This window comes from Pongo abelii, chromosome 6 (assembly GCF_028885655.2).
Source record: "Pongo abelii isolate AG06213 chromosome 6, NHGRI_mPonAbe1-v2.0_pri, whole genome shotgun sequence".
NCBI lineage: Eukaryota > Metazoa > Chordata > Mammalia > Primates > Hominidae > Pongo > Pongo abelii.
The window spans coordinates 85,399,223-85,422,529 of NC_071991.2; the positions used below are offsets into that span (position 1 = coordinate 85,399,223).

The following is a 23,307-nucleotide window of genomic DNA, read 5'->3' on the forward strand; positions in this document are numbered from 1 at the left end:
ATATTTATTATCTAGCCCTTCACAGAAAAAGTTTACCAACCTCTGGTCTAGAATATCTCCTAAGATAGAAATTTTGTTTTCTATGCAGCATTTTATTATTTGAAATCCTACTATTCCAGATTGACTAAGGTGTGAAAAAAGTAATAGTAAGAAATAAAATGTTTACTTGACTGCTATAGGAAACCAGGATACTTTCTGAGATGATGAAAGTGTTCTACAACTTGATTGTGGAGGTGGTTTTCACACTACATACATTTACCAAATTCATCAGATTGTAACTGGAAATTTGATTTTATGTAAAATATAATGCAATAAAAATGAAAACATTTGAAGATAAGTTCACCTCATTTTTATAGTTGGATAATAAAAATATCAAAACAAAAGAAGAAGAAAATGAAAATCAGCTAATGATTTGAGCTATGTGATTCCTGACAGGAATGTTTCTACAGTTTACCATATATATTATACAATATACAACAATGTAGAATTTGAGAACTTATTCTTAAATATTATTTACAGTGTCCTATACTTTGAATTATTTCTTTATGTGTTTGCTTATTTATTTATTTGATTTATTTTTTAAGAGGCAAGGTCTTACTCTGTCATCCAGGCTAGAGTGCTGTGGTACGATCATACCTCACTGAAGCCTTGAAATCCTGGGCTTAAGTGATCCTCCTGCCTTAGCCTCCAAAATAGCTAGGACTACAGGTGTGCACCACCATGCCCATCTAATTTAAAAAAAAAATTGTAGAGATAGAGTATCACTACATTGCCCAGGTTAGTCTCAAACTCTTGGCCTCAAGTTATCCTCCTTTGTTGGCTTCGCAAAGTTTTAGGAACACAGGTGTGAGCCACCATTCCTGGCCTAAAATATTTTAATTTAGATGCCAGACACAGCGTGCATATGCATTCGTGTACCAAGAAGTAAGTGGTAGATCAGGGAGCAGTTAATTATTTTGTGATGGACAGTATTCTCTTCCTGAGGGCACCAAGCTGAGGTTTCAGAATCAAAAGGTTTAAGGAATTATTCAGCTTTAGATACATATCAAAAATTAAAATAATTATATTTAGCAAGGCTGAACAAACCCATTGTCTACTAACAGAATCTCATAACCACAGTGAGTTCGAAGGAAAAAAGAGATAAAAAGCTATAGGAGACCACTCAGTTTTCTACACAAAAGTTTTCTCTGCAGTAAAAATCTTAGTAGTACATTTTATGAATATTTTGAGGTAAAAGGAAGCAAAGGACTGATTCATGTTGGAATACGATGTTACTAGATTTCGATATAAAATTTGTGACCATTTCATGGAAAAACATTTGTCTGTTTTCTACTGCATTTCTGGTATCTCACATAAATCTCCACTTTTCTATGAACTTCATTTGGGACAATGAATAAAATGGTAATTGCCTGCTGAAAAATTTAACAAATAAAATCACATGGCCTTAAAATGCAATTTATGTATTGTTAAAAAAATAAAACAACTTCTTTTAAAAAAGAAAAATATATTGTTATGTAAGTACACAGAAAAGGGTGAAAAATATGTTAACATGGCCAATTTTAGAGAAAAAAGATAGCAATGTTTATTTTCTTCTTCTTCTTCTTTTTTTTTTTTTTAAGACAGGGTCTCGCTCTGTCGCCCATGCTGGAGTGCAGTGGCAAAATCATGACTCACTGCAGCCTCAACCTCCCTCTATTGATCCTCCTGCTTCAGCCTGCTGAGTAGCTGGGACTCAGCTGCATGTCGCCACATGTGGTTAATTTTTAATTTTTGTAGAAACAGGGTCTCACTATGTTGTCCAGGTTGATCCTAAACTCCTGAAGTCAAGCGATCCTCCCACCTCAGCCTCCCAAAGCACTGGGATTACAGTTGAGAGGCACCACGGCCAGCCTATGTTCTTCTTTATGACTATCTGCTGTGACGTCTATTTTAAAACAAGGCACATATATGACTTATAATTGTAAAAGCAAATACATGAAAAATCTTACTAATAGATACATTAGTGGAAAAAAATCAGAATGCATGTTATCATTGGTATAATTGCCCATTATGTAAAGATAGGTATACATGCAATTAAGGAATTTATAGCTACTGTAATCATAAGATAATAAGCAAATGTTTCAAGAGTTCTCTTTGGTAATATCTTATTCCCAATGTTTTAACAATGAATACATCTTGAAAATAACTGTGCATTCCCCTTTTGTATAATGTAAAGATATATTTAAAAATTTGCCTTGAATTTACTTTTAAAAATAACACTTTCTGAAAGCATTAAAATTTGCCATTCCTTTCTCTAATTACCTAGTTTCAGTCACTGGAATGATGACTGTTATGGTCTGAATGTTTATCACCTCTCAAATTCATGTTGAAATTTACTTGTCATTTTAGTAGTATTAAGAAGAGAGACATTTAAAATCTGATCAGGTTATGAGAACTCTGCCCTCATGAATGGATTAATGGCATTATGGCAGGAGTTGGTTCATTATCTTGGGAGTGGGTTCCATATAAAAAAGTGAGTTTGGGCCTCTTTTGTCTCTCTTTCTTGCCCACTCTTGTCCTTCTACCTGCTGCCCTTGGATGACACAGTAAGAAGGCCTTCACCAGATGATGGCCTCTTGCTCTTGGACATGTCAGCTTCCAGGGGATTGAGGAAATAAATTTCTATCCCTTATAAATTACCTAGTCTGTACTATCCTGTGATAGCATTACAAAATAGACAAGACAATACATGAAGAACGACAATAAAATCTCCATTCCATATAAGGCTGGCAGTCCGAATAATTCTATATTTGTTGAATTTCTTCAATTTTTCATGAACCAAGCAGTTTACTTTGAAGTTAGCAAAAGTATTTTTAAACAAACAACCACAAATTTGGTGTATGTATCTATATATCTACATCTGTATCTGGTAGGGAATGGAATAACTTGCCTAAAATAATAGTTTTTAAGGAGCATTGAAAAATATTAAAACCATTACTTAAAGCTAAAACAGATCACTGAATCCATTCTTATTTTTTTAATTTACAGAAAACACAACTGCCCATTTAAGTGACTTGTCCAAAATAAAAAAGCTAACTGGTGACAGAGTTAGAAGAAATACTGGACTTCCAATTCCTTGATACCATGCTTTTTAAACTAAAGTTCACGCAAAAGGAGCCTGCCTTTTTGCTGCCATCTCTGCTCAATGGAAGGACTTCCAGAAAAGACACAAGTTTCCTATTTTTTCAGCCCCAGTCTTTGCTGTGAGCCTTGGCTATCACTCTCCTTCTATCCCAGAGGACTGGTAACTGGGACCAGGACTTATTCACTCAGCCTGGCCTCCTTTGATCTGTCAACTGGCCCTGTACGTGGCAAACTGTACATTGCTGGCACCTGGCTGAGGGCTCTGCCATAGTCCCAGGGGCATATCTGGGCAGGGACTGGTCCTGGCCTAAGTCCCGCCTGACTGGCAGCAGGTTCCAGCTGATAGGAGGCCAGAGAAACACATGCTGAAACCCTCTTGTGCCACTGCTCTCACGCCCCAAGGCCTCCTGGGCACTGCCTTTCCAGGGGCACAAGATGAAGGGTGGAGCTTGGAGACTGCAACTGGAGTGAAAGCATGTGCTGGATGGAAACAAGTCTGCCTAGCACAGCCTGCAGGCTAAACAAGAATAAAGCGAGTGGAGCGTCAGATCAGCAGCTGCTTCAGACCCATTTTGGAAAGAGGCTGGGAAGAAATAAATAATAAAAAATATAACCAAATAATTGCCATCTGTTACTGTTGCTACCACCTTGTTGACAATCTACCCTCCAGCTTTGCTGTCCACATGAACATCAACATCTCTGCTCATGGCTACACAGCAAAAGCTCTGTCTTCTGGAATGTTACCAGTGGAGGATTATGAAATATTACCATTACATAAACCTTACCTACCTTTACTTATACTGAGCCCTGTCTCTGTCCTTGTCTTAAAACTTCATGAAATCCCATTCGGACCTTGAAAATAATTCTTTAGGTCTTCCTCTCTAAATCCCCCAAGCAAAAAGTGCAGTGTCCTTTTCTGGTCTCCCATTCTATATAAAGAAGTTACTTGTCATACAATATAATTAGTGATATAAATTGTCTATTTTCTCAGTGAGCTGTTTGAAAACAATCTACAGCCCTCTGTTTACGTAACTTCTCAACCTGTTATATAGAAAAGGAGACTATGTGAAGATTTGAAAAGATACTACAGGCAAAGTGCTTACCCCAGTGTCTCACATGAGCAACAACCAATAAGGCTTGCTTATCATCACCACGTACTATCATTAATCATCATCATTATCAATACCGTTTATAAATCTTTACACCCTAAGGTAGCTGTTGACATGCACTACATGCTAAGTTAACTTTTTTTTTTTTTTTTTTTTTTGAGACAGGGTTTCACTCTGTCACCTGGGCTGGCATGCAGTAGCGAGATCATGGCTCACTGCAGTCTCGACCTCCTGGGCTCAGGCAATCCTGGCTAATTTTTTGTATTTTTTGTATTTTTTGTAGAGTTGGGGTTTCACCATGTTTCCCAGGCTGGTCTTGAACTCTTGAGCTCAAGGGATCTGCCTGCCTTAGTCTCCCAAAGTGCTGGGATTACAGACATGAGCCATCATGCCCAGCCAACTGTTATTCTTTATGGAAAACCGTATCACATAGTTTAATCACCACGACATAATTGGACAGTACTTTTGATACCAACAATGGTTGGCAAACGCTAAGGTGGTTCCCATGACTCCCTTGCCTACTCATATTCACTTTGTTGTGGAATATTCTTCCCTTGAGTGTCTGTGAGAGGCTCTCAGTCCAAGAGATTCAAAAAACAGAATGTTGCCAACAGCCATGTGAGCTCAGAAGTAGATCCTTTCCCAGTGGAGCACTCAGATGAAACAAGAGAAGGCCTGGCTGACTGTGCAGACTGAAGGGAGACCTGGAGGCAGAGGCACCCAGCTAAGCCATACCCAGACTCTTACCACACAGAAACTGAGATAATAAACCAGTGCTATTTTAAGCAGCTTATTTTGCAGTAATTTTTTACACAGCAACAGACAGCTAATATACCAACATTTCCCCAACTTATGTTCCACAGAGTCCAAAATTTGTTCTTAATCTAGGAAATCTGGGAGATGTAATGGCAGATTTAATTTTAACAGCAGAAGACCAAGAGCTTTTAATCATTAGCTAATGAACATTGAGATTCTACTGGCTGGGGAGAGATGGGAGAGATGCACATATGCAGTTCACCCCAAACAGATTTGACCAAGGACATTTTTCCTAATTTTAACAATTATTTTTCATTAATGTATGCTCCATGGACCATAATTTTATTTTTCTTTTCTTTGTTTTTATGAAATAGAGACATAGTCTCACTATGTTGGCCAGGCTGGTCTCCAACTCCTGGGCTCAAGCAATCCGCCTGTCTCAGCCTCCCAAAGTGCTAGGATTACAGGCGTGAGCCACTGCTCCCAGCCGCAGACCACAGTTTCAGAAATGACTTTTCAGATTCACAGAAGCTTTAGGAGACACAGAAATCCAAAGCCAGCTGTGAATGCCTCAGACAGGAGGCAGAACATGTGCAAAAGTGGACAATAGCCATCCCACGAATTGAGGGAAATTATCCGACTCTTCCTGAAAATATCCAAAGATGAAAGTTTCACTTGAAATATTTCTTTAGTTCTTCCTGACCTTTTATTTCTCTAAATCAACCAAGCATGATATTTTTATGAACAAATTCTGCAATTGTGTTTCTCAAGAAAATAATTTACAGCTATGAAGAAGACAAAACAGTAGTTTTCCTCTCTTATCCCTTCCTTCCCCCATCACATCAGCCATACACACCACCTCTCACCAGCAATGACAGGGACTGTCAGGTGGCTGGAGGCAGACGGACAGAGCAGCTTGCAGAGGAAAGGAAATGGAGTAGAGTCCAATGAGCACCTTGTTTGACATCATATCCATCACTTTAAAAGGTGTTGAGTTCTGTTTTTGTTTTTTAATGTCTTCCTGCTTTCCAGAAACTTTACATCTTTGGCAATGAAAGGGCCAACTGGCACATTCTAGAATGTTTTACTGCCTTCAACATTTGTGCTTTCAATTTACAGATAGCCCTTTAGAACTGGTGGGTAAAAGTGCTATGTTTAATCTGGCACTCAGTGATTCAAAGGCAATTTCAAATTTGCATCAAAATTTCTCAACTTAGGTGCATTTCAAAGTAAAGTGATACTATGTCTGAATTTTAATAGCACTATTCCAATTACTAGTCTAAATTTTTATTATTGAGGGAGATCAAGGAGCTCATTTATAGCTATTCTTTGAAACAGTGCTAGATAGCAAAACTTATCTGTAATATTCCTATTTAAAAAATCACTGATCATAATAAAAATCAGAACTACTTGAAAACTCTTCATGTTATTTAAAAGATGTACAAGAAGTCATATGATATGATCTTATAAGATTATTTCAAATGAATTATCTTCAAGTCTGAAGACTAAACAGAAATGCCCATATTAAAATACTGGTCATTCTAATGCCCAAGTAAAGCTAATATTACAAGCACAAATCAATGCTCTCACATTAAAGAGGGGGTAATGAGACCTGCACTCTCTACTCCACAGGATTATAAGGATAAAACAAAGTAAGAGCTATGAAAGCACTTCATAAACTATAATAGGCTCTTACTATTATTAGAAATGACTGAAGTTTGAGTCAATTTCGCTTCCTAAAAGCAATCTAATGTCAAGTACTGCAGATCAAACATTTCTATGATTCAAAAACCAGAATGCTTACAAATGTTGAATTCAGTGTTCAAAAATAAGAATGCCCTCAGACACTGAAGTCTACGTCTTGAGCTTGACCAAAAAAAAAAGCTTAGCCTGTGCTGTAACACTGCACAGTACAGATGCCCATATCACCCATATCCAAAGCAGACCACAGACATGTCATTCACATAGAAGGTCAAATACACAGGCAACTTTCAAAATTTAAGAAATGACTCCATTTGCTGTCTATAGCCAAGGCTGACAAAATGTAGGGAACTGATATTTTTATTGTAATGAAGGATACATGTGACAAAGCACTTGATTTATCAATCTGCTAAGGAATCCACAATCTACCATTATTTCAAATCATACATTTTGGCAATCTATGCATTTTTTTATTGACAATTACAAGAATACTCCTTCATTTATGCATATTTCCACTTATGTATGTTTACTCTTGAGATTTAAAGACTGGTCAAATGAACTTTGGTAACAATCTAATTAAGAAAAAAAAAACTACCAAAATGTCCTAAAAAACAAGCTATTAATATAATGGTCTGCACACTGTTTTCTTATAAACTAATTTTACTGTTGTACAGAGCATCAAATCTCTAAAGACTTCCAGAAATCAATATGCCATTTTACATGTAGATTTCTGTGTTACCTGCTAATATAAAAAGTAATACTTGCAGCAAGAACTACCCTTAAGAGACAACAAACATTGAAATTGGACAGCAGCAGTAGTGTTCACTCCAGATGAGAGCTTACTCTTCTTTAAAGTACACACTAAGGTGTAATTATGCATTTCTTCAGGACTGAATTTTCTTGTGATCCATAAAATTTCTTATCTCACAGGTCTCTGTGAATGAAAACATTTGGCAGAAACACTAAGTTGTTTATGAGGAACAGAAGTACACCAATGGATTCCTGCTTAGCAAACAAAATGTTCTGTCTCTTAAAGGAATTAACATGAAGTATAATACTATTCTCAAAGCATGGCATGAATAATACAAATCTATCATAAAAACTGTTTACTGCAAGCATGATTCCCTTTTATTAAATTATTCTCACTTCTTTTGCCAGGAAAGCTAAACTGAATAGCACTGTGATAGAGATACTTTAAAATCTGAGCTACTAACAACAGAAAGGTTAACATTTATATGTAAAGAACTATTTTTAAAATCGTCCCTTGCCCAGTAATTAAAATAGTCAAATAACCATCACCATGAAATATGCAAGAGAACGATTTAAAAATCAGTCCATTTAAAACAGGTTCCAGAGGTTTCAAGATGGCCGAATAGGAACAGCTCCAGTCTGCAGCTCCCAGCGTGAGCAATGCAGAAGACGGGTGATTTCTGCATTTCCAACTGAGGTACCATGTTCATCTCATTGGGGCTTGTCAGACACAGGGTGCAGCCAACGGAGCAGGGTGGGGCATCGCCTCACCCAGGAAGCACAAGGGATCGGAGAATTCCCTTTCCTAGCAAAGAGAAGCCTTGAGAGAAAATCGAGAAAATGGAAAATCAAGACACTCCCACCCTAATACAGTGCTTTTCCAATGACCTTAGCAAACGGCACACCAGGAGATTACATCCTGCGCCTGGCTCAGAGGGTCCCACACCCACAGAGCCTTGCTCACTGCTGGCACAGCAGTCTGAGATCTAACTGTAAGACAGCCGCGACGCTGAGGGAGGGGCATCCGCCATTGCTGAGGCTTGAGTAGGTAAACAAAGCAGCCAGGAAGCTCGAACTGGGTGGAGCCCACTGCAGCTCAAGGAGGCCTGCCTGCTTCTGTAGACTGCACCTCTCGGGGCAGGACATAGCCGAACAAAAGCCAGCAGAAACTTCTGCAGACTTAAACGTCCCTGTGTGACAGCTTTGAAGAGAGTAGTGGTTCTCCCAGCATGCAGCTGGAGATCTGAGAATGGACAGACTGCCTCCTCAAGTGGGTCCCTGACCCCTGAGTAGCCTAACTGGGAGACACCTCCCAGTAGGGGCCAACTGACACCTCATACAGCCTGGTGCCCCTCTGAGATGAAGCTTCCAGAGGAAAGATCAGGCAGCAACATCTGCCGTTCTGCAATATTTGCTGTTTTGCAGCCTCCGCTGGTGATACCTAGGCAGTGTCTGGAGTGGACCTCCAGCAAACTCCAACAGACCTGCAGCTGAGGGTCCTGACTGTTAGAAGGAAAACTAATAAACAGAAAAGACATCCACACCAAAACCCCATCTGTACATCACCATCATCAAAGACCAAAGGTAGATAAAACCACAAAGATGGAGAGAAACCAGGGCAGAAAAGCTGAAAATTCTAAAAATCAGAGCACCTCTTCTCCTCCAAAGGAACGCAGCTCATCACCAGCAACGGAACAAAGCTGGACGGAAAATGACTTTGATGAGTTGAGAGAAGGCTTCAGACGTTCGGTAATAACAAACTTCTCCGAGCTAAAGGAGGATGTTCGAACCCAACGCAAAGAAGCTAAAAACCTTGAAAAAAGATTAGACGAATGGCTAACTAGAATAACCAGTGTAGAGAAGTCCTTAAATGAGCTGATGGAGCTGAAAACCATGGCACGAGAACTACATGACACAAGCACAAGCTTTAGTAGCCTATTTGATCAAGTGGAAGAAAGGGTATCAGTGATTGAAGATCAAATGAATAAAATGAAGTGAGAAGAGAAGTTTAGAGAAAAAAGAATAAAAAGAAATGAACAAAGCCTCCAAGAAATATGGGACTATGTGAAAAGACCAAATCTATGTCTGATTGGTGTACCTGAAAGTGACGGGGAGAATGGAACCAAGTTGGAAAACACTCTGCAGGATATTATCCAGGAGAACTTCCCCAACCTAGCAAGGCAGGCCAACATTCAAATTCAGGAAATACAGAGAATGCCACAAAGATACTCCTCGAGAAGAGCAACTCCAAGACACATAATTGTCAGATTCACCAGGATTCAAACTCAGGCATGTGGCCCCAGAATCGGCACCCTACCCATTTGGGTATATTTTACTTTTTATATATATTTATATTTATATATGTACTTTAGTACTTCTGTTACACCTCCACTTGTGCTAGAGCTGTGTACTGTCTATTTCCAAACTTTGTGTGACATTGTGATTTAGTAAGAAATACACATTTGGTCTTCATCCCAGGTCTTCATCCTGGCACAGAGTTCCTAAAATCCTTATAATTTTCTGAGTAACAGGGGTGATATGAGCATCTTTTGTTATATTTGGTCTTAGTCCTCAGTTCCTGACACACAGCTCCTAAGACCCTTGGAATCTTAGTGATAAGAGTATATTTTCTGAATGCTAAGAAGAATGACTGGTGGCTACGGGCCCCTAGATAGGTTCAGGATGGAGACTGGTTGCCAGAAGAACCTAGGCACGATTACAGGGTTGTAATTTGCACCTACACCAATGGGCCTCCAGGGAGGGGCAAGGGGCTAAAGATGAGTTAGTCACCACTGGTCAATTATTTAATCAATCATCTAGGTAATGAACCTCTATAAAACCCCTAAATGATGGGGTTCAGAGAGCTTCCATGTTGTGGACACACTGAAGTGCTGGGAAGGTGGTGCCCCTGGAGAAAGCCTGGAAGCTCTGATCACCCTTCCTCCCTACCTTGCCCTATGCATCTCTTCCATCTGGCTGTTCCCCAGTTGTATCCTTTATAATCAACCAGAAAATATAAGCAAATGTGTTCCTGAGTGCTGTGAGCCATTCCAGCAAACTATGGAACCCAAGGAAGGGGGCGTGGGAATGCCCAATTTGTAGCAGGTCAGTCAGAAATGCAGGCAGTCCAGGACTTGCAACTGGCATTCAAAGTGGAGGCAGTCTTGCAGGACTGAGCCCTTAACCTAAGAGGTCTGTGCTACTGGGTAGTTAGTGTCAGAAATAAATAGAATCTTTAGACACCCAGTTGGTGTCTGTCTGAGGTGTTGGTGAATTGGTTATTGGTGTGGAGAAATAACCCAAAAAGTTAATTTGAAAGTGTTATGAGTAAGAAACAGCACAGTACCATGGAAAAGGTGAAATCTGAAAAGAAAATTTACTCCCATTGGCAGGCATCACCGCATTTTTTGAGCTACTGCCCAGCACTGCGGAGCCCTAACAGGAACATTATTAAAGCCAGTTCAGCCTTCACCTGTCCATAAGGCTTCTCAATGCTTTAATTCACCCAGGAATATAATTAAAGAGGGTGATTCCTTAAATTACCAAAGCTCTATTCAAACTTTTATTCCAACAAGGTTTCCTACTAGTCTACTGTGAGAAGCATTCTTTGTATCATTTCTTAAAGTTTCCTCAAGACTCGTGGGGTTGGGAACAGAGTGACATCTAGTATTCTGGGTCCCATCTTCCTGACAGGATCCCAGTGATCAGGTGACCCAGGTCATCAGACCAGCATGGCTTACTTCGACCTGAACATCCAGTTAGCACTCCTACCTTCTCACATGTTTGGGGAACTAGCCATGCATGTGCCAACTAAGTTATTAATACTCTACAGGGTATTACACTGGGGCTCTAAAGATACTGGTAACAATAATATTAGGAATAATAATTTAACACTTACTAAGTAACAGGCACAATGTTAACTTATTTTCCAGCTCTGGCCCAAAGTATATATATTTTTCAGATGAGGGGTCTGGATTATATAATCTCTGAGGTTCCTTCAAAATCTAGAGAAAATTTCAATTTAAAAAGTCTGAAAACGTCAATGTAAAAGGATTTCCTTTTATCTTATATGAGTGATTTAATTTTCCCACATAGATCTTCTGCCTTTATTCTGAATAACAAACTATAACAAAATGTTCCCAATGATATGATCAACAACTGGATGATTTCAAAAGTAACACCATCTCCTGCTTTCAATTCTTTGAGCAAAATGCTCGCATGTCATTATTTATTTATTTATTTTCATTATTTTTTTAGAGACAAGGTCTTGCTATGTTGTTCAGGCTAGACTTGGACTCCCAGCCTCAAGCAATCCTACTGCTTCAGCCTTCCAAGTAGATGGAACCACAGGCACACACCACTATAACCAGTTTATTTTATATTGTTGTTGTAATTCTGGTATCAGTGATTCTTATAACAATATGCTCTCAATTGATTTTAAGCATGTTGAGACCTTAATGGTAACTTTTCAGAAACCATACTAAACATTTGATCTTCAAATCTTCCATCATTTTCCATCCTCTGCTTATGCCTCAGTTGTTCCATTCGCATGATATGGGCACTTAATTTAGCCAACTCACTGACCCATTTCATCTACTGCTCCCAACTCTATGGCTGGATCTAAGCACAGTTTCTACATCCAATATTAGCTGGTCATTGTTTCACAGGACAGATTTCCACAGCTGACAACTCTATTCCATAACTGGAATGAACACTTCAATCTGCATTTTTATATCAGTATCCTTTCTGATTAAAAACTAGAATGTCAAATAACTTGACAGATATTTCATAAAAAGATGTTCCATTTTTAAAGTCTGAATTTTTGCAAAAAGTTATATTATTTTAGGCCTATAAACTTGATTATTTGCACCAAGATTCCCTTCCAGTATGTGGTAAAAATAAAAAAAAAGTTTTTCAGACATGTATTGAAAATTAATAAGCAGCATAGACCATTAGTTCTTAGTTGGTTTTTATTTTTAATTTTCCAGTGCTTTCTTCTTTCATTAAAATGAAAAAAGTCCTAATATCCTAAGTTTATCTATTACCACAGAAGAAATCATTCAAGGTGAAAAGGACATTTTAAAATATTAATATGCATAAATATGTACTATTTCAAAGCTAAATAAACCAACATATGGCAGGTTTTTTAAAAAAGAAACTTGGGAAAAAAGGAAAAAAGAAAACTAATATTGAACTGGTGGTATTAAAGTGAGAAACAAAGGTTTAAAATCACAAATTAAAAAAAAAAAAAAGTCTAACCAGAATTTACAGCATGTCTTACATTTCCCATAGTAGCTGGTCAGTTTTTCTTGCTTCCAGTAAAGATTTTAGAAAACATGTGCTTTAGACTGCAATAATTCATTTACTGTCATCTAAGATTTTAGTATAAACCAAGCATATTGACAGGTAGTAGTGGAGTCTGGTTTGGGCTGAATTTTAACATGAGCGTTTTAGAAGGTAGAGAAAGAGATGGGCCAGGATCTATAAAGCAGGGATATTAGGCAATTGCCAAACTCTAAGCTAACTTTTACACTTACTGAATGTTTGTCCCCACCAAAACTCAAGTAGAAACTTAATCCCAAATATGGCAGTACTGAAAGGTGGGGCCTTTAAGAGGTGCTTGGGTCTTGAGGGTTCTCCCTTCACGAATGGATCAATCCATTCATGGGTTAATGTATTAATGGGTTATCACAGAAGTGGCATTAGTGGCTTTACATGAGCATGCTCAACCCCCTTGCCATGTGATGCCCTGCACCGCCTCAGGACTCTGCAGAGAGTCCCCACTAACAAGAAGGCCCTCACAAAAGGAACCCCTCAACCTTGGACTTAGCCTCTATAAGAAATAATTTTTTTTATTTATGAATCACCCAGATTTAGTTATTCTAAGTAATAAGAAACAGACTAAGACACTTACCTATATGTTAACAATGTTCAAGTGTAATCACTGTTGCCTTCAATAGCACATGTATTACATAAATCTGTGATTCATTTCAGTGTTACTACTGTTAACAACACCTATTAATTCTTCTGCTGTGGTCATCATGGCTGCTACTTAAGGTTCCAGTCTTTCTACATATGCAAATATTTTCTAAGGATACATGGCTATATTTTAACTTACATCCAGTATGACTTATTTGATTTACTGCCAACAATTCTGCCCTCAAATTGTAGAGGAAATAAGAAACACATAATGTTTTTGCATACTGAAATCCCTCTGCCTAAGTTTCCATCAACAGTGGAGAATAAGATGATCAGTCCTATGCATAGCAATTTGTTCTGCATTTAAAAGATGTCTCGTTACCTCACATGCATGATTTGGCTGAAACTGAACTCTCTTTCAAATTTCCTCATTTCCATGGAGTTTGAAGCTGCCATTCTTAGCAATCAAACCCTATCTACATTGCTTCAATCTGGCTTATGGTGGCTGAACAGAGAGATTTCTCGTAGATGGAATAGTATATGCATATTAGTTGCAGTTCATATACATCCTTCTTGTTCCCATTCACAGCTTAAAAAAACTAATCTATATGAGTTTTTAAAAAGATGTTGGGCCAGGCATGGTGGCTCACACCTGTAATCCCAGCACTTTGGGGAGGCCGAGATGGGCGATCACAAGGTCAGGAGATCGAGACCATTCTGGCTAACACGGTGAAACCCTGTCTCTACTAAAAATACAAAAAATTAGCCAGGAGTGGTGGTGGGCGCCTGTAGTCCCAGCTACTCAGGAGGCTGAGGCAGGAGAATGGCATGAACCCGGGAGGCAGAGCTTGCAGTCAGCCGAGATCGGCGCCACTGCACTCCAGCCTGGGTGACAGAGCAAGACTCCATCTCGAAAAAAAAAAAAAGATGTTTCGGGCAGTGAAATTATTCTCAATGATACTATATCAATGATACTGTAGTGACTGACAAATGTCACCCTAATGTAAACTCTGGAATTTGGATGATACTGCTGTGTTAATATAGGTTTATCAATTGTAACACATGTATAACCCTGGTGCCAGATGTTAATAGTGGGGGAGGCTGTGCATATGGGAAGTGGGTATATAGGAACTCTCTGTATTCTCTGCTTAATTTTGCTGTGAACCTAAGACGCTTCTAAAAAACAAAGTTTATCTAAAAGGAAAAATGCTCTCAAATATTTATCATTTTAATATGCTTGAGACAATGTTATGTTGTGATAACACAAAACAAAAAGATCCAATATAATTAGATGTCATTATCATTCCTCTTGAATAGAAAATAAAAACTTTTGAAGAGATGAGCAGGATATTAAACATGATCAGTTACCAAATCATGTAAATGATTAAGGTAACTGATGTTTCAAGATAGGGAAAAGACAATTTTAAATATCAACATTCCTTTTCAAAAGAGTTACTATATCTTTAAAGTAATGTGTCAAAGAGAAATAACTTTGTCTAGTTCACATGTCAAATAAAAATTATACCTAACATGTAATCTTAATAGTCTGTTCAATAGATTTTAAAATATGTATACTTGCATTCAGAGTTTTAATGACATTCCCTAGAGAAATTAGGGAGAAAAAAAAAAACCCTTTCTTTGGTTCATATATTATCAATTATTCTAAATACATTCTTTGCTTTCAGATCTACATGAAGCAACTGCCTAAACTTTGCCTTAAAACTGCTGAGGTGTTAAGATGTTGAAAGGATCTTTTAGAAGTAAATTGATGCTTCGTTGGGTAATAAAGTTGTTTTTGCTATTAAAAATATTCTAAAAGATACAGTAAAATTGAATCCTGCAGGCCACAACAAATGAGCTAAGTTATATCTAACCTTAAATTTATGACTATAACTTCAATGGTGAATTTTGTGCATAAATGATTTAAAACACAGGTAAAGGTCTGTACCTTCGGGACTAACAGGCTTTTATCCAGAGACTATATTTATCAAACGGACGCACTACTCTGCATCTGAAAGAAGGTGATTTCTTTCTGTTTACTACTATTCCCATGTGAATTCAGAGAAGCATATGACAAGCCATGAATTTACCATGTCCTCTACAGAGTCACATTTCTGGTCTGTTTTTCAAATTAATCTAAAACATGATTTACAATGATTTCCTCTCTCAAATTTAGACAAGGACCAGCCTGGAAGAGGAAACTATAAACATTAGGAAGGTAAAATTTTAGCCCTCTGATGGGAAAGAAACCATTGTGATTTTATTCTATTATAACAACGAGTTTTTTAACTTTGTTTTTCCACCAGGACAGTCAATAAAATAAGCTAAGTCCTTAAATGGTTATATTATAGAATTCTCGCTGTCTCTCATTCTCAGGGGCAACTTTAATCTCATTGTCTTTTGGTATAGTTAGACCATAACCCTTGAAAATAGTGAAAGAATGGCTGAGAAATATGGAAGACACCAATATTATCTTGCAGAAATTCTACAGACACATCCATTTTGCTTCAATCTCATTTATACGGAAAAATACCTTTAAGTTTTCATACTATTATACTGCAAATGACCTTAATTTCTCGGTGAATTTATTCACTCATTTATTTGTCTTGCTTCAATAATTTTCCTTTAATGTGCTCTCAGTGCTTATTATAAAAGCAAGGTTCTCATCTATTTAAATTTCCAAAAGATGGAATCAAAAATTAGATTCTAGGGAGGGATGTTATAGCATTGATCCCAGGTTTAATGGACAGATTTTTTTTTACCCGCCAGCAAATATCTGGTCATTAAAAAATAAGTTAACAATTTCAGAAATGTACAACATAAAAAGCCAGCCCTAAAACGACCTTAGAAAGTATATGTTCAAGCTCTTGTTTTTCAGTCAAGAAGTGTAAGGCTCAGAGGGGGATAAATGAAGGCTTGAAAGTCACAAGCTAGTTAGGGAAAGAGTTAAGTTCTCTTAACTCAATGTTAACACACTTTGCTCTCAAGAACAGTACATTTAGACAATCATTTAGAGGTTACAGAGTAGAAACTTCAAATCCTATGCATCTTATATATGTTTACATTCACTGAGTGGTGTTTATTTTGGCAGCCTGAAATTACATAGTAAATACCAAGTGAGTGTGTCGGGTCTATGTGTAAGAGCCTCAGAGCAATTCCGAAGCTTTAACCCTATCTAAAGCCAACTAATTCCATCTACACTCTTCATCATGCATGGCCAGGACAGCACTGAGGAAAAGAGAATTATTTTATAAACTGTTAGTTTGCCAAAACTAATCAGACAGAAATTAGTAAATTCAGGTGGGTCTTGGTCTTTAGACTAATACTCCACTTAGTCATGTATATTTTTTATTCATTCAATCAATATTTACCGAACATCTATGTGCTTACATGGTTCTAGAGATAGTGCAAACAACAGTGAGCAAGACAGGTCAAGTTCCCGCCTTCACGGAACTTCCAATCAAGCAGTTTAAGCAAAAACTAAATAGATAAACAAATGAAAAAAATAATGTCAGAGCCCTAGAAGCGTTATTGAAGAAATTAGACTAGAAGATAATAACGGGAAAGATTCTATTTTCGGAAAGGGGGCCCCTTTGAAGAGGTGACATGAACTATAACCTCTATGGTGAGAAAAAGGCAGCCGCATGAGAGGTAGAAGGACGAGCATCCCAAGCAAAAGGAAAGGCAAACTGAAAGCCTCTAGTCGAAAGAAGTTTGGGGTTTGGCTGCACCACAGTATACAAGGAGCAACAAGGTGGTGAAGACACAGGCTATATAAGGGATTTGAAATCTTTTCTGGTAAATTATGTAAAGATGAACCATCTTTTAGGAAATGAGTCTGAATGCCTCCATATAATTTTATCATTTTATTATATCCAGGCAGAGCAAACCTCTGCATTAGGAAAGCCATAGTGATTCTAAATCATTACACTTTGAATAAGTGAAATTTACTTATTCAAAATGCATATAGAAAATAAGGCTCAGGTAAGGGTTTAAATACGACTTTGCTTACAAGAAAAAAAAAATAGTTACAGCATTTTGACCACCTGGAATTCAGAGCTGTATACTATTTAAAGCTGAAGGGTCTCCAAATTCACTATCATCTGGTTTACCTCATCCAGCAGGTAAAGTCTACTAAGGTTGAACTCACTCATTACTACTGAATTAGTCAAAAGACAAAGTGTTCTTTAAATTATGTGATGCATATTTTTGTACCAGTGTAATCTATTTACATAGCATGGGTGTCATATACATATATTTGTTATATATAGAAAACAGCATACAAAAACAATCAATAATTTCCTAGCTTAGGCAGCCCTGTAAGAGAAAATATCTGTATGTATAAATATAAAGGCCCTGGGCCATCTGAGATTGAAGGATATGAATTAAGCATCTGAATTCCAGCTTTGCAACCAGCAACCTGTATGTCCAAGCCTGGGCAAGATTCTAACCCTCTCTGAATCTCATCTCTCTCAAAAATACAGGTTAGTATACATTCCTAGCTTGAAGAGACAATGAAGCAAGAATTTCTAAGTATCTAGCACATAGAATAAACTCAATAAATTTTAGTCTTTTCCCTCATATATTTTTCTAATAAAAGTAGTATCATTTACAATATGAGAACTACAATCATGCTTTGTATTTGTCTCTTTTAGTCAAAATTTTACGGTTTTGTTCACATAAGGAAAAAAGGTAAGACAAAGAAACCATTTTTAAAGCTCTTCACACATCAAACACTGAATTAAGACCTTGCGTTTTTAATTGTTTTGCTGCCTGGAACCATCCTATTCTGACTGTCTAATTTCTCTACAGTTTTCGGTGTGTTTCCTTCATCTCAGACACACAAACATGCCCAAACACAGTAAATCACAGTTCATTGCATGTCTTAAATTAAAAGACAAAACAAAATCACACAATTAATTGGGGGAACTTGTCAGTTGGTGAATGAATCTTGCTTACTACACTCTGTGCACAGGATGCATGCCAACTGCATGTTCCAAGCTGGACGATTCAGTCCATGCCTCTGAGGAGAGGTGCATGGGCACGATCCTTCTGCACAGCAAGCAGTCTGGTCATAAGAATCAAATGCTTTAAAACACTCAACATTGCAATTGCTGTATCAATAGCTATCTCTACAAGGATGTTCAGTACAGGACTGGGCATAATAGTGAAAAATTAGAAAGAGCTAAAATGCTCATTAATAAGGGACGAATAGAGACTAGGTTTGGCCATTAATGGAAAAAATCTAAGCTGTTACAAATGATTTTGTCAATCTTAATAACATAAGAAAATGTTCATGACATATTATTTGAAAAATGCTTACAAAATAGTATATTTCTATTTTTGAGGCTATGTGATATGCAAGTGAAGCAAGAAATGAGAGAAAGGAACAGGAGAAAGCTACTGGGAAAATAAACGAGAAAAATGTTATCATTTGTCATCTCTGAGTTGTTTATATTTTGTAAATTTTCTAATTTTCTAAAAAAATCATCTAAATTTTAAAAAATTATATTTCAATTTGTTTTTGAATCTGATATTTTAAAATGTCAGTTTTAAAGTAAAGATCCATAAGAATCTTTTAAGATAAACTTACCTACTACAATGAAAACATCAGCATAAAATTTTAAAAGAATCCCTAGTAAGCACAAACATACAATCCTATTGTATCCTTGGTTATACAGACAAAATCTATAAAAATACTTTTTATAAATATACAACAAATGCATGTTCATACAATTAATGCTTAATACAATAATGCATTTCAACATATACCTTACAGTATATTAACACACCATAAGAAAATCATTATAAATCCTTTTTCATTTCCTGACACTGACCAACTACAAAATATATTCACAGTAAAGCCAATAATCTTGAATTTGAGAAACTGCAAACCTTCTCTCCTCCACCCACTACTCTCCCATTATTTTCTACCCTATTATAAAAAGATTTTATACCCAGCCACCTAGTATAATTCTAATGTTAAAATCTGGCAATAAATGATGCACACAAACTAATGTGCACAGAATTTCATCATTTTTATCAAAGTAGGAAATAACAAAGTTTTATAATCTACATCACTACTCAACTAGTCATACTAACTTTTGTTTTATTTCATTTTTCAAATAAAAGAATTTATAAAACCCAACAAAGTAGATTCATTCCAAAGGTATTCAACAGTCTACTAACCTTGAAATAAGAAATAAACATTTCCTGCCTTCTTTTATTTAATGGGGGGTGGAGAGGGAAAAGATAATCATATTTCAGCAAAAGCCCATCTCAACCTCAGGCATCTTTATGTCCCAAGGGTAATATTTTCATTCCATTCTTAATGGAACAAATTTCTAATCAGAATATGTATTCAAAAATAATTGAGGCAATGCAATGTCAACACGTTATGCTGCCATCAGGCATCCCGTGGTGCTCAGAATCAACTCAACACAATCTCTAGTGTGACAGAGAGCCTGGGAAATGCAGAAATGGCAGACTTGATCAAGAGAAGGGGAGCTAGCAAGGAGCATGCAATGGTTTTGCTTCCCTTTGGATGCTCAAACATGGTGTTTGGAGGAAAGCTTCTATGCTGGAAGAAGACAATCTCAAGACTTCTAAGGAAGGAATGACTTATAATGCTCACTCCAGAACCTCAACTTTTAAATAGTAATAAGTGTCTATTTTTGCACTGATATTGAAAATACTTGAAACAACAGTCAATTCTGGGAAGGTTAACACTACATCTAGATTTCTAGATATTAAAGCCTCAGGGCAATGTACATCATTGTATATATCCTGCAACCCTCTGAAAAGGTCCAGAGATTTAAATTTAGGTTTCTCCAAGTTTGGCAAAATATTGGTAATTGTTGAAGCTGGGTGATGAGTAATTGAAGGTCATTATATTATTTTTTTACTTTTGAGTATATTTGACATTTTCATAATAAAAGTTTCAAAAAACAGATTTTCACTCAAGGAGCATATATTTTATGTTCAAAATTTTACTGACTTTTCCTTTAGAAATATATATTAAGATCTGATTTATGTTTATTATTAAAGACTCTAACAAGCAGTCTGAATTTTATAAAACTCCACAAAGCATTATATTTTATGCTATCATTAAAAAAAAGAAAAAAATCCTTCATTCCAGAAAAAAAAAATTACCATGATCTATGATGACAGAAGAAGTGCACCTAAACAAATGCACTGCCACCATCTGCCTGGCGTTCTCACAGTGTGACAAAATAGACTGGTAATTAACTGCTTTCCTACCGAAATCTGCCAGCTTTAACTCCCCCGTGTCACTGATCAGAAGGTTCTGTGGTTTCAGGTCTCTGTGCAAAATATAACGCTGGTGGATGTAAGACAACCCTCGCAGCAACTGAAATAAAAACAACTGAAAAATAAGGAGACAAAGGTTAAAATCAGAACACAGATAAATGCCAGTTTCTACATACAGTCTGCTAAGTACTTGTATTAATATTTAGTGAAAATGGGTAACCATCACCAAATTTTCTATCAAATTATTTCAACAGAATGTGAGATTTTAGTATGTAAATTCCTAATTCATTTAGAAGTAAATCTAGGAATTTCTAACAACCTATTATATTTAGTCTTCAGAACTAAAATGATGTTTGAAAGGAAAGGAAATCTATTCATAATATTATACAGATTAAAAAAAGAACTGTTTACCAAGTTTATATCAATATGCACATATTTAATTCCATAAAAACAACATGAACATGGTACCCATAAATTCATCCATTAACATGCTTCAAGGAATGGAAAGATAAGATGATTTGAAGTAATTAAAACAAAAACAGTCATATTGTCTAATTAATACTGCATTATAATTATACTGCTTTTGCACATATGGTCATAGAGATTAGGCTGCTGCTTAAAGACAGACATGTACCACCTTCACTAATGTCAGAGCAAACCCATCCTAAAGGGAAAGGAAACACAGAAAACAGGAAAATCAAGAACTTGAGAGTAATACTTTTACAAGAAATAATTTCAGAAGTGATAGCCTTTTCTGTGAAGTTTCATATTGGATCATACCAAATGTTTCTATTTTGATAACAAAAAAAGTGTGATTCACCAGGCTTCCCAATATTCTTCTTATGAAAAAGAGAATATTTTTAAACAATTTACTTGCCAAAATAACCCTAATTAACATTTTTTAAAATCAATCTCCTAAAACAAACACAAATGTTCTTACTTTTAAGTGCCACCAATATTCTAGTCTATATAACCAGTTAGTAACCAAATGCAGTTTCAAGGCAATTTTAAATGAGTTGTAAAAGACGAATGATAGAAAGATTCTGAAATACTTGAATCAAAAAGATTGGCAACTTACTGACGGCCCTGGAAGGTGGCATTTCTGGAATGTTCTGACTAAGCAGGGGCTTTGAAAGCCAAGTGAATTTCTTTACAGGGGATACTAACAGTAAAGTTAATTAATCTCAAAATCTTTCTATGTGACAATATGTATGGGGCAGTAAAGGCTTGAGATGATTATTTCCAGAGTCTAGGCAGCAGAAAGTAGAAGTCTGATCTGTGTTGGTCAAGATTGAAAGACTAACTCAAGAATCTCAGGATGCAAACATCTCTCTGGATTTGTCCTCTCAACGCTTCTTGTACAACAAACAGGAAGACTTGAGTTCACACCATCACTAGCAGCTGCCAGCCTCATTCTTCACTTCCAATACTCCCTGCATCCTGAAGCCTAAAGCTTACAACTTCTAAGAAAATTCATACTCCTTTAGTTTAGAAGAAATAAAGCTACTTTGTGTTATCAAAGCCTTTTAAAAAACCGAAACAAAAACACGAAGGCAAACCACATAACAAACTTAATTTTAAAAATAAGTTGATTTGGAAAGGAAACAGTTTGCCATTCTGCAAAATGCTACCTGATCTTTGGGATCTAGCAGAGTCTTATCAGAATGTAACTGTGTGACCATGGCAATGCATTTTAATTTAATGAATACATAACACTACGTGCCAACTGCTATTCTATGCAGTTTATAGAATATTACTTCATTTGACGTTCTAACAATTTTAATGAAGTAGGTACTACTATTAACCTCCATATTAGCAATGAGGAAACTGAGTGCGGTTTCTCAAGATCACACAGCAATTAAGTGGCAGAGCCAGGACTCAAACCCAGAGAGTCTAATTCCAAATTCTGTGCTCTTAACCATCTCACCCATCATCTTGGCCAGAAATCAACATCAGTAGGCAAAGTATTGCTAGAGAACTGCTTCCTCCAATGAACAGAATAAAAATCTGGGCATCTAATAACATGGCCTCCAAGGCCACTGAACTGAGAACTGATTCCAACTGAGGGGCTCAGGCATTATTTTTTGGAGGGTGCGGGCTCAGGCATTGTTACTCTATATTCCCCGGCTCCAAGAAACCTTGCCCACCTCAACACTCAGCATGCTGTTTTCCAACCCTGTACTTTTTGGAGCGCAGTGGCACGATCTCAGCTCACTGCAACCTCTGCCTCCCGGGTTCATGCCATTCTCCTGGCTCAGCCTCCCGAGTAGCAGGGACTACAGGCACCCGCCATCACGCCCAGCTAATTTTTTGTATTATTTTTAGTAGAGATGGGGTTTCACCATGTTAGCCAGGATGGTCTTGATCTCCTGACCTCATGATCTGCCTGCCTCAGCCTCCCAAAGTGCTGGGATTACAGGCGTGAGCTATTATCCTTGCCTCTCCTCGGCCAGAAAAGCCCTCTCTTCCCTTTGCCTACTATTTTTCATGCATTCCTAGGTCTTTCCTCAGGAACCGCTCCTCCCTAGAGCCTTCCCTGACCACCCCTGCAAGCCCTTGTACCCCTTCAGGTCTGTGTGAGGTGCTCCTTCTCCGTGCTCCCAGGGCAGCCTCTGCATATGTCTATCACAGTATGATACTTATCTAAGCTGTCTGCTTTAACTATCTTTATATACTCGGG

At 37.2% G+C, this 23,307-nt stretch overlaps 1 protein-coding gene across 11 annotated transcripts in view; it reads right to left on the reverse strand.

The window, feature by feature from the left end:
• CDK14 (cyclin dependent kinase 14) overlaps positions 1-23,307 on the reverse strand; it is a 592,876-nt gene that overhangs the window by 264,850 nt on the left and 304,719 nt on the right. For all 11 annotated transcript variants that reach the window (XR_010140627.1, NM_001133044.1, XM_009243031.4 and 8 more), the window contains 1 exon segment: positions 20,619-20,742. Coding sequence is in view for 10 of the 11 variants with exons in the window: in NM_001133044.1 (NP_001126516.1) it covers positions 20,619-20,742 (124 nt within the window). In the remaining variant the exon portion in view is untranslated.